Source organism: Chiloscyllium plagiosum, unplaced genomic scaffold (assembly GCF_037043375.1).
Source record: "Chiloscyllium plagiosum isolate Xiang-an unplaced genomic scaffold, Cpla_swu_hap1 HiC_scaffold_31, whole genome shotgun sequence".
NCBI classification, from domain to species: Eukaryota; Metazoa; Chordata; class Chondrichthyes; order Orectolobiformes; family Hemiscylliidae; genus Chiloscyllium; species Chiloscyllium plagiosum.
Window position 1 is genome coordinate 12,212,467 of NW_028270169.1, and position 14,668 is coordinate 12,227,134.

Here is a 14,668-nt window from a genome sequence, read left to right on the forward strand (position 1 = left end):
AAATCAAAGGGTATCAAACACTGGCATCTGTTGGGAAAGAGAAGAGGAAAGGGGGGGAGGAAGAAGAAAGAGGGCAAAAAGAGCAATGATATTTAATTTGTAATAAAAACAAACCATCATCTGACTCTTCCAATATGGAGATAGTTGTTGCTGAAGTATGGACTGGGGTTGCACGTTGTGACCAAATGTCGCAGCTGAGCTGGCTGTGTGGGAATTGCCTGGGAAGATGACATTACCAGCCACTCTGAATTAGCGGTGGAGAGTTTTCAGGAGCTGTCTCACTTGCCTGAATAGTTACTTAGGAAACATTTGAGGAGTTAAAACCTGTTCTAAGCACCACTGAGCCCTACCTCCCACCAATAACAGCGGCATCACCACTCCCCCCACTCTCTCTCCTGAGCCAACCCTAGCCCCATGATTCAAAGTCCCCTGGTCGTCTGATTCCCCAATTCTCCCAACCTCTCTAAAACTACTGTGGAACTGACTGCCCATCCCACACTGGAACAATTTACCGAACACCAAATTGCCCCACCAGTCAAATGTCCCAAGTGCCTACACTGATTTAATTCCCCATGCTCTCCTTCCCCCATATCCCTCCCACCATCACCAAAACTTCCTAACACTGACTTCCTCAAATCCATACGGAGCCAACCAAAACCCTGATAATTATATTGACTCCCCAACCTGCCTTACACCCCATTCAAGTAACCCTCCAGACCTACACTAATCCTTCACCCGCTCCCTTACCTCACCACCGAGTAACACTCCATTCTCTCACTCACATTACATGCTATCCCATAACGCACTGGAGTACTGTATCCAATTCTAGTCACCCTGTTATAGGAAGGATATTATTAAACTGAAGTGGGTTCAGAAAAGATTTACCAGGATCTTGCTGGAAATGGAGGGATTGTGTTAGAAGGAGAGGCTGGATAAGCTGAGGCTTTTTTCACTAGAGCATAGGAGGTTGAGGGAATGACCTTATAGAGGTTTACAAAATCATGAGAGGCATGGATAAGGTGAATAACAATGGTCTTTTCCCGAAGGAAGCGGGGTTCAAACCCATGGGGCATAGGTGTAAGGTGAGAGGAGAAAGATTTAAAAAGGACATGAAGGGCAACCTTTTCATACAGAGAGTGTTTACTGTGTGGAATGACCTACCGGAGGAAGTGGTGGATGCAGGTACAGTTACACCATTTAAAAGACATTGGTCCCTTTATCCCCCACCCACCTGGCACTCTATCCCATACCCACCTGGCACCCTGTCGCATACCCACCTGGCACCTTATCCACCACCCACATGGCACCCTATTCCGTAACCCCTTGGCAGCATAACCCCTCACCCCAACCCCACCCACTAGTCAGAAGTAGGGATTCCTATCCGGATCAGAGGATTCAGGCTAACAAAGACATATTTTGTGCATTTATTTTGCGACATCTGTTATATCATTGATGAATGCTTCCTTCTCTTTTCTTTTGGACAGGTAATAAATTCATCAAGTATCTGCATAGGTATTGGGTTGTGTACAGCGTGTGATACATTCATAGCTCAGGTAGGTGCACTAACCCCAGGCCGGATAGTGGGAAGCAATGTGCTTTTTTTTCTCGTTCATTCACAGGTATTTAAAAGACATTTGGATGGGTATACGAATAGGAAGGGTTTGGAGGGATATGGGCCGGGTGCTGGCAGGTGGGACTAGATTGGGTTGGGATATCTGGTCGGCATGGACGAGATGGACCGAAAGGGTCTGTTTCCATGCTGTGCATCTCTTTTTTTAATAGGTATTTCTATTGAAAAAAGAAAATTTTTAATATGTTTTATAAAATTAAAGAAGTAATACAAACAAGTAAAAACGTCAATATTAAATTAAATAATAATAGGAAGAAATAAATAATGACCAAAAAAAACCAACTAACTACTAATATATCCTACAAACAACCAAAACATAAAATAGAATATCATACATTACTAGCAATAAACAACGAAATAATTAAATAACTAGAGACATGCTCAAAATAGATTTACCTCAAGTCATAAAGAACCCGTATTTATACGGGATTCCTCCTCCCAGGGGTCCCTGAGCCAGCCAGTTCGAAGGTCCTAGAGGGCTTTCAGCTACCCAATTCACTAAAATATTTTTCCTTGCAAAAAAGGAGAGGATGGTAAATAATTTACTCCCGTGCACATCCAGGGAGGGAAAACCTGAAGAGCCCAAAAGCAGGGACACTGGATCCAATCGAACCTCTGTACCCAAGATCTCTGTCAAGGCATTCACTACTCTATCCCAATACCTACGGATCTTATGGCTTTCACAATGCGTGAGAGTGCCAACTTCTATTTTACATTAGGACACATTGGGGATGCTCCTGCCTTGAATTTTGCAAGTCATTCAGGTGCCATATGAGCCCTGTGGAGTATCTTTAATTTAATAGCCTGAGTTCTGCTACAAACAGAGATCTTTCTGGCATTTCCCCAATGAGACTTCCAATCCTAATTCTTGATTCCAGGTTTTAAATAATCGTTCCACGTCCTTGGATATTTTATTATATACTGAGTGATAAAGAGTACTAACCGAAGGGGGCACCATCGGCCATAGCACTCTCGTTTCCCTATCCGATTTGTAGGATTAATTATCAGTGTGGTCTTTTGTATATAATCTCATATTTGGAAATACCGAAAAAGGTTCCTGTTAGGCAGTCCACTTCTGGTGCAACTGCTCAAAGGACATCATAACCTCCCCATCAAACAGATTTCCCAAGCAGGAGATACCTCTGGACTTCCAAGTTTTAAATGTAGCATCTGTAAGCCCTGGCTGAAATCCTGGTGCTCCCACTATAGGTGTATAAAGGGAGGTTTCTTTGCAGGTTACCCTCATCTTGTCGTATTATCCTCCAAGCTTTAATTGTATTTAATACAATAGGGTTTTTACAATAGTCCATAATAGCTCTCATCTTGTCCATAAATAAAAGATTGATGAGGGGACATTTTGCTTGGGAGGTCTCCATATCTAACCAGACTGATTGTGGGTCACAAGAGACCCAGTCAGCTACGTAAGATAATAAGGACCTCAATTGGTACCTCCTGAAATCGGGAAAGTCCAGTCCTCCACTTGCTTGTGGGAGCTGCAGCTTTTCTAATTTGATAAAGGGCCGTTTATGATTCCAAATAAAGGAGCAGAGCCAGCTGTAGAGCTTATGCAACGCCTGTCTCGGCATCATCAAGGGGAGCATTCTTATCGGATATAGAAGACGAGGTAGGATATTCATCTTGACTAAGGCTACTCTGCCTAACCAGGATATTGGGAGATCTCCCCAGTGTTGAAGGTCCTGTCTTATTTTCTCTATTAAGTGCACAAAATTAGCTTTATACAGCTGACCAAATACTGGGGTGATAAAAATACCTAAGTACAGAAAACCTTTTAGTGACCACCAAAAGGGAAAGCAAGCTCCGTCCTTTAAATTGGATATACTGGCAACACCTCCCATCGGCATAGCCTCAGATTTCACAAAATTGATTTTATAGCCTGAGAACATCCCAAATAAATTGATCACTTGGATTAGACGGGGCATGGATATCAAAGGATCACTTAAGAAAAGGAGGACATCATCCGCATAGAGAGTGATTTTATGTTTGCCCGATCCAACCCTCAGAGCCTTTATGTTAGCTTCTGCTAGTGGTTCAATCACTAGCGTGAATAATAGTGGTGAAAGAGGACATCCCTGATGATAACCCCTGCCAACACTAAAGCTATCCGAGCTTAAACCATTGGTGATCACCACTGCTTTGGGATCATTATATAATACTGAAACCCGTTTAGTAAATATCTCTCCGACACGAACCTTTCCAGTGTAAAAAAGAGATAAGGCTGTTCCACCTGATCAAATGCCTTCTCTGCGTCCAAGGAGACAGCTAGGCCCAGTATTGTTCCCTGTTGACAGGCCTGTATCATATTTAAGACCCTTCTAATATTATTAGTTGACCTGTGGCCCTTTATAAACCCTGTCTGGTCCTCTTTTATGATGTATAGTAAGATCCTCTCCAGTCTTAATGCTAACATTTCAGAAAGAATTTTGAAATCCACATTTAACAAGGATATGGATCTATATGATGAGCAATCTTCTGCGGCCTTTCCCGTTTTAAGAATAAGAGAGATGTTTGCTTCGCTCAATGAAGGCAGGAGGCAGCCCTGATTGTGTGAATAATTATACATATTTATGAGTGTCCCGGCCAGTTCTGCTATAAATTCTTTATAGAACTCAACCGTCTGGCACAGGCGCTTTGCCACTCTGAAGCTGCCTAACCGCGTCCTGTACTTCCTGGGTTGTCAATGGGAGATTCAAGATCGACACCTGCTCCGAGGTTAAACCCGGAAGGGCCAAATTTTTAAAGAAGGATTCCATCTTCCCAGATCTATCCTCACAATAGAACTTTTTAAAGGCTGTATTGATCCTTTTACGATCACAAGTCAAGGTAGCAGCACTTTCTCTAATGGATATAATGGCTTGGGGAGCCTTTTTCTTTCTGGCAAGGTACGCTAGATATCTGCCAGGTTTGTCACCATATTCAAATAATCTCTGCTTTGCGAATAATATTTCCTTCATTGCTGTTTGGGTAAGTGCGGTATTCAAGACTGTGACCCGCTGTAGTTTAGTAATGGAGGGCCTGTCAACGTACACTGTCTCAGCCGCCTTCAGGTGAGCCTCGAGCAGGCGCTGTTGCTCTCCCTTTTGTCTTTTCCGGGTCACAGAATATGAGATGACCAAGCCTCACGCATATGCCTTTGTGGTCTCCCACATCATCGAAGGGTTACTAGCCATACCTGAATTAATTTCCCAGAAGGTTTTGAATTCCTACAAAAAATGCTTTATGAATTTGCTATCCTTCAATAAGAAGGGATCCATGCGCCAATGTCGGGGGCCTATCCCATCATCCCTAATCTTGACTTCCATATATACTGCGGCATGATCAGAAATAGCTATATTACCTATTTTACATCACAGTATCAAATTCAGAAGGGTCGAGGGGGCAAAAGACATATCAATTCTAGTATGGCACTTGTGTGGGTTAGAGTAGAAAGTAAAGTCTCTGCCCTGGGGATGAAGGCACCTCCACACATCTACTAGCGCTAGCTCCTTATTCAGATCTGCCAATTGTCTAGATCTCTGAGATACACCTGTAGTGCTCTATCTGTCTCAGGGTCCACAATACAGTTAAAATCTCCTCCTATAATTGTATGGCGGACTCAAAAGCCATCAACTTAGAAAGCGCTTCCGTTACAAATTTAAAGGGATGCGCCAGGTGGGGGGCAATAAAGATTCAAAATTCCATATTCCTCCCCGTATAGAACATAGAACATAGAACATTACAGTGCAGTACAGGCCCTTCGGCCCTCGATGTTGCGCCGACCTGTCATACCAATCTGAAGCCCATCTAACCTACACTATTCCATGTACGTCCATATGCCTGTCCAATGACGACTTAAATGCACTTAAACTTGGCGAATCTACGACCGTTGCAGGCAAAGCATTCCATACCCTTACTACTCTCTGAGTAAAGAAACTACCTCTGACATCTGTCTTATACCTATCTCCCCTCACTTTAAAGCTATGCCCCCTTGTGCACGCCGTCACCATTCTTGGAAAAAGGCTCTCCCTGTCCACCCTATCTAACCCTCTGATTATCTTTTATGTCTCTATTAAGTCACCTCTCAACCTTCTGCTCTCAACCTTTCCTCGTAAGACCTTCCCTCCATCCCAGGCAACATCCTAGTAAATCTCCTCTGCACCCTTTCCAAAGCTTCCACATCCTCCTTATAATGCGGTGACCAGAACTGTACACAATACTCCAAGTTCAGCTGCACTAGAGTTTTGTACAGCTGTAGCATAACCTCATGGTTCCAGAACTCGATCCCTCTATTAATAAAAGCTAAAACACTGTATGCCTTCTTAACAACCCTGTCAACATGGGTGGCAACTTTGAAGGATCTGTGTACCTGGACACCGAGATCTCTCTGCTCATCTACACTACCAAGAATCTTACCATCAGCTCAGTACTTCGCATTCTGGTTACTCCAACCAAAGTGAATCACCTCACACTTGTCCGCATTAAACTCCATTTGCCACCTCTCAGCCCAACTCTGCAGCTTATCTATGTCTCTCTGTAACCTACAACATCCTTCGTCACTATCCACAACTCCACCGACCTTACATTAGGGCTTTGATCAATATATACCGTCCAGACTCATCTTTTATCTGCCTTAACATTTGGAAAGGAAGAATGGCTACTCCCCTACTTTTTGAACTGAAAGATGAGAAAAAAGCCTGATCAAATCCACCCTGTTGTAGCTTTAAATGTTCTTTGACAAGTTGATGTGTCTCCTGTAAGAGAGCTACATCAACCCTTTCTTTTTTGAAGTTTGATAATATCTTCTTCCTTGTGATTGGTGAATTGCTCCCCTTGACATTCCAGGTGCACCACCTAAGTGAATGGCTAGCCATGATCGTCCAGGCAAACCCGAGATCCCCCAGGAGAAAGAACCCCACTCAGAAAACCTTGAATAAAGACCATGGAAAATTCACAAATACAACAATTCTTTAAAACATTTAAACCAACACAATTAAAAACTATTCCTCAGTAAAAAAAAACGCAAAACATATTTGAAAGGAGACTTTCCCCCTTGCTCCCAGGGCCACAAAGACCTATCGATAACCCCACCATAACCTCTCCTAGCTAGGGCCCTGCCCTTGGCCCAGGCATTATAAAGTGGAGTATACAAATTCAAGTATTTTATAAAACCAGAGTTAGAAGTGAGACACACACACACATAGACACACACACACACACACACACACATCTGGGTGTGTTTAGCAAACATAGTACAAAATAGGAATATATAAAATTACAAAATTACGTTCCCGGCGAGTATTAGGCAACTAAGTAAAATGAGAAAAGAGGAAAACCCCGCTCTTAAGAAAAGGGCATGACAAAACAACGCCCTCTCGCCCACAAATTGAGTAAGCCATGCAAACTATAAAAAGGAAACCAAAGGGTGAGTAAGGAACAAGCCCACCCCCCCACCCCGAAGGGAAGATGAGTGGAAGAAGGATGAAAAAGAAATGAATAAAAAGGGGGGTAAATAAAGGGGGTCGTTATCTATACGGTTCGAGTCCCGCAGTCTCTAATGAAGAGAGTCCAAGAAATCTTTTGCTTTTTCTGGCGACCCAAAGTTATATATGGATCCTCCATGGCTGAAGCGCAGCGTTGCCGGGTAACGCATGGAGTATTGAATATTTAGGTCTATCAGATGCTTCTTCGCCTCATTGAATGCCCTCCTCTTGCGGACCACGGCTGGAGAGAAGTCCTGGAATAACATTATTCTGGAACCCTCCTGCATCATGGCCTGGGCGATCCTTCCCCAAGACTCTGGAGGCTTCCAGGAGCATTTGTTTCTCTTTTATCATGGGAGTCGGATTAGAACCGGGTGGGGACGCTGGTCCGACCCAGGCCTGCGTACAGCAACCCGGCAGGCCCACTCCACCCGCAACCGGCCCCGACTCCAACTTCAATAATTGTGTGAGCCATCGCTCCAAAAAGTCTACAAGCTGGCCTTCCTCTTCCCGTTCGGGAAGGCCCAGCAACTGAACATTTTTTCCGATGGCCCCGATTGTCGAGGTTGTTGATGCACACCTCCAGGGTCCAGATTCGCTGCTCGAGAGCCTGGGCCTGACCCACGGACAACTCGGCAGCCGTCTCCGTGGCCGCGGCATGTTGCTCCGACCCTCCGACACACTGCTGGAGTTTTTCAATCTCTCGGTCATGCTTCTGCAGCATGACCAAGATCGACTCCTGCCTGGGACTAGGCCTCCTCAATAAAAGCATCGATCTTCTCTTGAAGTTTGGTGATCCTGAAGATCAGGCTCAACTCTGCAGGTAAGTTCCCCGAGGCGGCTGCGGACGTCTCTGCTGCTGGTGGAGGGGGTGGGGGAGGGGTCCCTGTCTGTGTGAGTTGCGGGTGTCTTTGCCCTTGGTCGTTTTAAAAGCAACACCAAATTATCCAAGTTTGATGTAAGTTGACTGACTACACTGGGCAAAAGCTATCTTAAATGATTTAAAGGGTGAGGTGAAGGCGGGTGCCCCACTTTGCTTGAGTCTTAGGCAGAGCAGTACAGACTCAGACTTGCTGGGTCACTGCCATCTTGAATCTCCCTCATGCTGTACATCTCTATGAGTCTTATTGGATGGGTATGAGCATCACTGGGGTGGGCCAGCACTTATTACCCATTGCTAGTTGTCCTTAATAGAGCAAAAAATATTAATTTGAGAAGAATAAATGTTTGCAATGCGGGCATTGGGAAATATTATCCTCTGTATGAATTTAAGTCACACAGACCAGATACATTCTCAGGTTGTCCCATATAGCTGATTTCAGTGAGTGCATGGTTGGCACAATTGCCTTAACACTCAGGAGCTGTGAGTAGGAAAATGATGCAGTGATGCTGAACATATTGCTCAGACCTTTCAATATAGGAGTTGGGACAGCATGCTGGTCAAGCTAGACTGATGAAATAGTTTTATCCTTCCAAACTTATTTATCATTTTTCTTCACTTTCTTTGCGTTTTCTTTCCACTGAGCTGTTAGTAAAATGGTTCGCATCCACTTTGTGTTGTTTAGTGATCTGAATTAACCTGGCATGTTAATAGTTGAATGAAAATGGCACCTAATCATAATGACTTCAGCTAAGTGACATAGATGCTTTAATATTGGAAATGTTTCATCTGTTGTTGCAGTTCATTCTTAAGGAGAAAAATGGTGTCCACTGTGGAGTGATATGGTCAATATCTATAAAACTATCTTTAATTTTTGTCCTGTTTTCCAGACGTATGGCAGTAAGAACCTGAAGCGAATTGGAGTGATTCTCCAAAGAGGGATTCTCATTCTCCTGATCGCCTGCTTCCCCTGCTGGGCTCTCTTCATCAACATCGAGCACATTTTATTGGCTTTCAAACAGTCTCCTGCAGTAGCCAAGTGAGAACCTTCTTTGTTTTTAATGACAGAAGTAAATAAAATGTTGGTGGTTGAGTGAAAGAGAGAAGACTCTCCTTTCATTCAGTGTTGGAGTATGTTATAAACACAATGTTTGGATAAAGTTTCCACATTGCATCTTTATATATACTGAGGAGTTAATCTCAACTGGATGACTGTCAATAGAGAGAGAACTAATGAACTGATAAGTCAGCCATCTTGCAGGGAACACCACCCTGGCATCCATCTTAAGGTCCGTATTAATATGCAATAGCAATGGGTCACATCGTGTCTGCATTGTTAGCATGATGGAGTGGATCAACTTAAAATTCAGAAGGGACATAGTTAATGGAGCAAAGTGAAGGAGAAAAGAAATAGAAAACTTGACAAATGAGATATACTGGTCCAACTGGTCTGTGAAAGGAAAACAAAGCACATTAATTCATAAGGAGCTGGGACACTGAAGAGCTGGAAACCAATTGGCTCTCACTTTTCCAGACAACAGTAAGAGTTTCTATCTGGTCTAGAGGAAACAGAAATAGCAATTGACCAGACAGGAAAAAATGTTAAGAAAGCTTTCCTCCCCGATCTGTATGATGTGGAGAATGAAACCTCTGGGAGGTGCCATTGAATCTCCAGTTTGGCTTTCCTTCTGTAAAGCCTTAGTATACAAGGTCTTGACCTGCACCCTGTGCTCCACCTGTGACCTGTTAATGGTGGGTTCTGGATGTACTCACTCAGGCACATCTATAAACTACCCTGTAATGACAGATGAGAGGCGTGCCAGTGTTCTTGCAATAGACAAAGGGCAGGAACTCTGCAAGAATGCCATAAACAGACATGTAAAAGACATTAAAAGACAGGTACATGAATAGGAAAGGTTTAGGGGGATATGGTCCAAACTCAGGCAAATGGGACTAGTACAGTTTGTGAAACCTGGTCGGCATGGATGAATTGGACTCAAGGGTCTGTTTCCGTGCTGTATATCTCTATGACTTTACAACTTGCCTTGCATATTTTGAAATGGAGAGCCAGTGCATTAATTTCCAAGTGTTGACATCTATTTTTCTTTCTGAGTGTTGTACCAGATCAGGCATGAAGGAAAACAGAGATGCCTGGAGTGACCATCTATGTGTTGTGTTCCTTTCTTTTTTTAAATTGCGTTTCCCATCAATATCTGTTTGAGATTATAAGGCCTAAGCACCTATCTCTATTGGCAAGGCTATATATGCTGGGACTTCACTGAGTTTGTTAGTCTTTGGTTACAGTGACAATGTTCAATGGGTTTTCATTTTGTTAACACCACCTTCACCTCTTCTTTAACAGGTTATCACAACTCTATGTGAAGATATTTATCCCTGGCCTCCCTGTAAGTAATTCATCAGACAGAAGATGACGGGGTGATAGATTAGCAGAGATCAAAGTGGGTGCCTCTCTGATGAACAGGCTAGATGATCCATTCATTCAGCCCTATTTACCAGATTGATTAGCCTAAAATCAAAATACATTAGGAATCATAGAATCTCTACAGTGTGGAAATAGGCCCTTTGGCCCAACAAGTCCACACCAACCCTCTGAAGAGTATCCCACCCAGACCCATTCCCCTGACTAATGCACCTGGCCTACACATCCCCAAACACTATGGGCAATTTATCATGGCCAATTCACCAAACCTGCACTCACGCAGACAAAGGGAGAATGTGCAAACTCCACACAGACAGTCGTCTGAGGCTGGAATTGAACTCAGGTTCCTAGTATTGTGAGGCAGCAGCACTAACCCCACTGAGCCACCGTGCCATGCCAACAGATCCTGGAATCTGCAATCAGAACAACAAAATGATGGAAATGATCTGTAGCACCACAGAATGCTGGAGAACACCAGCAGGTTAGCGATATCTGTGGAGAAAAAAGCAGAGTTAACATATCAAGTCCAGTTAGACCTGAGGAAGAGTCATACTGGACCTGAAACGCCATCTCTGTTTCTCTCTCCACAGATATTGTTGACCTGCTGAGTTTCTCCAGTGCTGTCTGTGTTCATTTCAGATTTCCAGCATCGGCAGCATTTTGCCTTTATTGCATTCACTGTGCAGGTCAGGCAGAGAGAAACAAAACTGATGGCACAAACATCTCGTGAAGCCTCTGTTTCCACCAGGCACCATGTTTGGCCAGCGTGAGGGAGGCTCCAGGTATGATTCACATGTGAGAGAAACCCAAGATCAACAGGATCATTTGATCCCTGAGTTCAAACAAGTTCCATTGTCACTGTGGCAATATATTAATCTGCATTGTAAGTGTCTCACCATTACAGAGGAGACATAACTGCTCACAAAGGATCGATAAGGTCTGCATTAATGTCAAGCTGTGAACTTATGTAAATTCTTAACTTGAATAATAACAGGAATGAGGGATTTTATACTCAAAGAAAGATTGGAGAAACTCCTGGGAGCAAAGAAGATGAAGAGGTGACCTTATTGACATGTTCAAATTTATGTCCAATTTTGACAGGGTAAAGGAGGATATTCTGTTTCCACCAGTAACTAGGGATCATAATTTAAGGGTCATCAGCAAGAGGGTTAGGAGTGATGTAAGGAGAAACCTTTTCACCCAGAGTTGTTGTGCTTGATGCCTTGGGGAGTGATTGAGGCGGTTACCAGAGAAGGATTCAAAAGAGAATGGGACGTATACTTGGTGATGGTCAGTTTAGAGGTCTGCAGAGATAGGGCTTGAGAGTGGGGCTACTTGGCTCCCTGTTTTGGGAGCTGGCACAGATGCAATGGGCTGAACTACCCCCTTCTGGACTGTAACATTCGATAATATTGACAAACAGCCTGTGCTACTGACAATTGAAAATCTCAGGCTGTGAAGATAGTTCCATCTGCATATTGAGTTAAAAAAAATAACCTGCCTCAGTCAGTGAGAAATGAAAAAAATTACAATACCTTCAAGAGGCTACCATTATATCATTAGTAATAGTCATTTGCTTTCCACAATCTACAATTATCCCTGCAGGGTTTTGTTTTTAGAGTAGTGCAACAAATTAATAACTTTTATGATAACTGTTAGGATGCATCATCAGTGAAGTCAGATTACGTATAATCTGAATCTGAAAAATGTTTAGCATGATGTCTAACTCTTTCCTTTTAAAGATGTTCAACCCCAGTCATAGTAATCATGTAGTAAGTTTACAGACTGATTGACAGCTCAAAGAGGTTATTAAGGCATTGTCTGTCTTAAATGTTAAGATTATAATGACAAGTACTTCATTTCTCTTATGATGGATTAATAATTTGATGAGCCTAATGAGCTTTCAGGAGTGTGAGCATTTTTCCAATTACAGCGAAAACTGAGTATTTCTGTCAGGGAGACAAGCTGGATGGAGTTGTAGATGTGCTTATGCATTGCGGAGTAGCACTGGGAGCTGCATACGCAGCATGGACAGGGTGGAGGGAACAGACTTTCAGTAAAATATTTCATTTGTGGAATGTTGCTTGGACATATTTCTGATTGTGTCTCCTCAGCTATGTCAGTGCTGTGTGTTCCGGTCCCTTGAAAACCCCTACTCTGTGACACTCTGGTATCCCTTGAGACCTCCTCTTCCATCCAAACTCTTGGCCCTAACCTGCGCCCGCCCCAACCGCCAACCAATCCCAGTTTACAATCTCAAAGTCCACCCCCAATCAATGAATTTCCCGCATTGCTCCCACTCCTGAGCTAAAGTGTCCATTATTTTCCTCTCACGATAAAAGTCAACTTGTTTGTGACCTTTCCTCACAACTGTTCTGCACCATGCACATGAGGTTTAGTCTAAATTTGTCTGGTATGGGAACAAAATTCACAATCTTGTCCCTCCTGCGAACTAAGCTTTGGCTAGCCCGTTAAGCTTGAACCATATCGAACCTGCTAAAAATAATCTGAGGTTAGGTTGAAGCACAAAGGGTTGGCTGAAATCCTGAAAGAATGACTGAATATCACTTTCTTTTCCAGCTCATTAATGATTGACATACTATCTGCCATTGTTTCCAATATTGTTTCTTAGGCAGCGTTTCTCTACCAGTTGGAGATCAGATACCTGCAGAATCAGGTAATGTCACTGAATGTTGGAGTCTGAAAGAAATAATTGAAAAGAAATTATTTCAGTATGATACACTTGGGAGCTGTCAGTTTCATATGAATTGAATTGAATTGAATTGAATTTACTGTCACGTGTACCGAGGCACAGTGAAAAGCTTTGTCTTGCGAGCAATACAGCCAGATCACAGAGTTAAGTAGCACAGATAAGTAAATAGTAGGTAAACAGCGGCAAAAACAAAAACAAAAACAAAAACACAGGTCCAGGCAAATGTTAAGAGTTTGTGAGTCCATTCAGTATTCTAACAACAGTAGGTTAGAAACTGTTGTGAAACCGGCTGGTGCGGGCGTTCAGGCTTCTGTACCTTCTCCCTGATGGTAGAAATTGTAGAAAAACATTGCCGGGGTGGGATGGATCTTTGAGAATGCTGGGGGCCTTTCCTTGACAGTGGGCCTGGTAGGTGGATTCTATAGATGGGAGGTTGGCCTTTGTGATTGTCCGGGCCGAGTTCGCCACTTTCTGTAACTGTCTCCAATCTTGAATGGTACAGTTACCATACCAGGTGGTGACACATCCAGACAGAATGCTCTCGATGGCGCACCTATAAAAATTGGCAAGGGTATTTGCCATCATGCCAAATCTCCTCAGCTGCCTGAGGAAGAAGAGACATTGTTGGGCCTTTGTAACCAGTGTGTCCACATAAAGAGGGAGAGAGTGGGTGTGACTCCATAAACCTCATTTACTTTCTCCTGCATGCACCACTTGTTCAGTGTATGCCACAGTCTGTAGACCATGGACTTGGCTTTTCAGCCTTCTCCAAACCAGAGAGGAATCACAAAATTGTGATGGTGCAGACGAAGGCCATTCGTCCATCGTGCCTGCACTGGCTCTTCAAATGACCATCATTACCTAATGTGAACTACTCCTTGTGGCGAAGTAAATTAAACTAATTTCTCAGTCCAAAGGGATCGAGTGGGATGATTTTTACATCCACTGCCTGGAGAGTAATCTGGACGAGTTGTTCGCTGATGGAGAAATTGTTCAATTTCCATGCCACTTATATCAAGGGCTTGAAATCAAGTGTTTTATACAAATCTGCTTTGCCAGATTATCAGCCAAATTAGGCAAATGTTGAAATCACCTGCATAAAGACCATGTCCTTTTATTTTTCTGTAATTTTGAATCTGGACCAAACTAGGAAAAGGGCTCTTTTTAAAATCAAAGACTCTGTATTGTAAAGTTTACTAACACTCATTGTAAGCATTATTTACACTGGTGCTTGTACAAGAATGTGAAGTTTAACTGTATTTTTATATGATCTTTAATTTTTTTATGACTAGGAATGGCAAGGCTTGGATGGGACATTGATCAGAGAGGTTTAGGATATTGAATTCAAATCTCTTGCACTCTGGGGAAGCACAATGCTAGATGGAGTTCCCTCGAGCACAGAGAATTTACATTTGATCATTTCACTGCCAGGGTAGGCAAGGCATCTATGCCAGCAAGCAAAAATATTCCAGCAATGAACTTGATTCAAGTGAGGGAAATGGGATCCTCTTAGATCAGAGACACTTTG

At 43.1% G+C, this 14,668-nt stretch overlaps 1 protein-coding gene across 6 annotated transcripts in view; it reads left to right on the plus strand.

Moving 5' to 3' along the window:
* LOC122563933 (multidrug and toxin extrusion protein 1-like) overlaps positions 1–14,668 on the plus strand; it is an 85,040-nt gene that overhangs the window by 6,424 nt on the left and 63,948 nt on the right. For 5 of the 6 annotated variants that reach the window (XM_087977245.1, XM_087977244.1, XM_087977246.1 and 2 more), the window contains exons 2-5: positions 1,485–1,553; positions 8,878–9,026; positions 10,350–10,396; positions 13,064–13,104. In XM_087977245.1, the coding sequence (XP_087833371.1) occupies positions 1,485–1,553; positions 8,878–9,026; positions 10,350–10,396; positions 13,064–13,104 (306 nt within the window). Of the gene's footprint in view, positions 1–1,484; positions 1,554–8,877; positions 9,027–10,349; positions 10,397–13,059; positions 13,105–14,668 lie in introns of all 6 variants that reach the window. The other variant, XM_087977242.1, reaches the window with a different exon arrangement.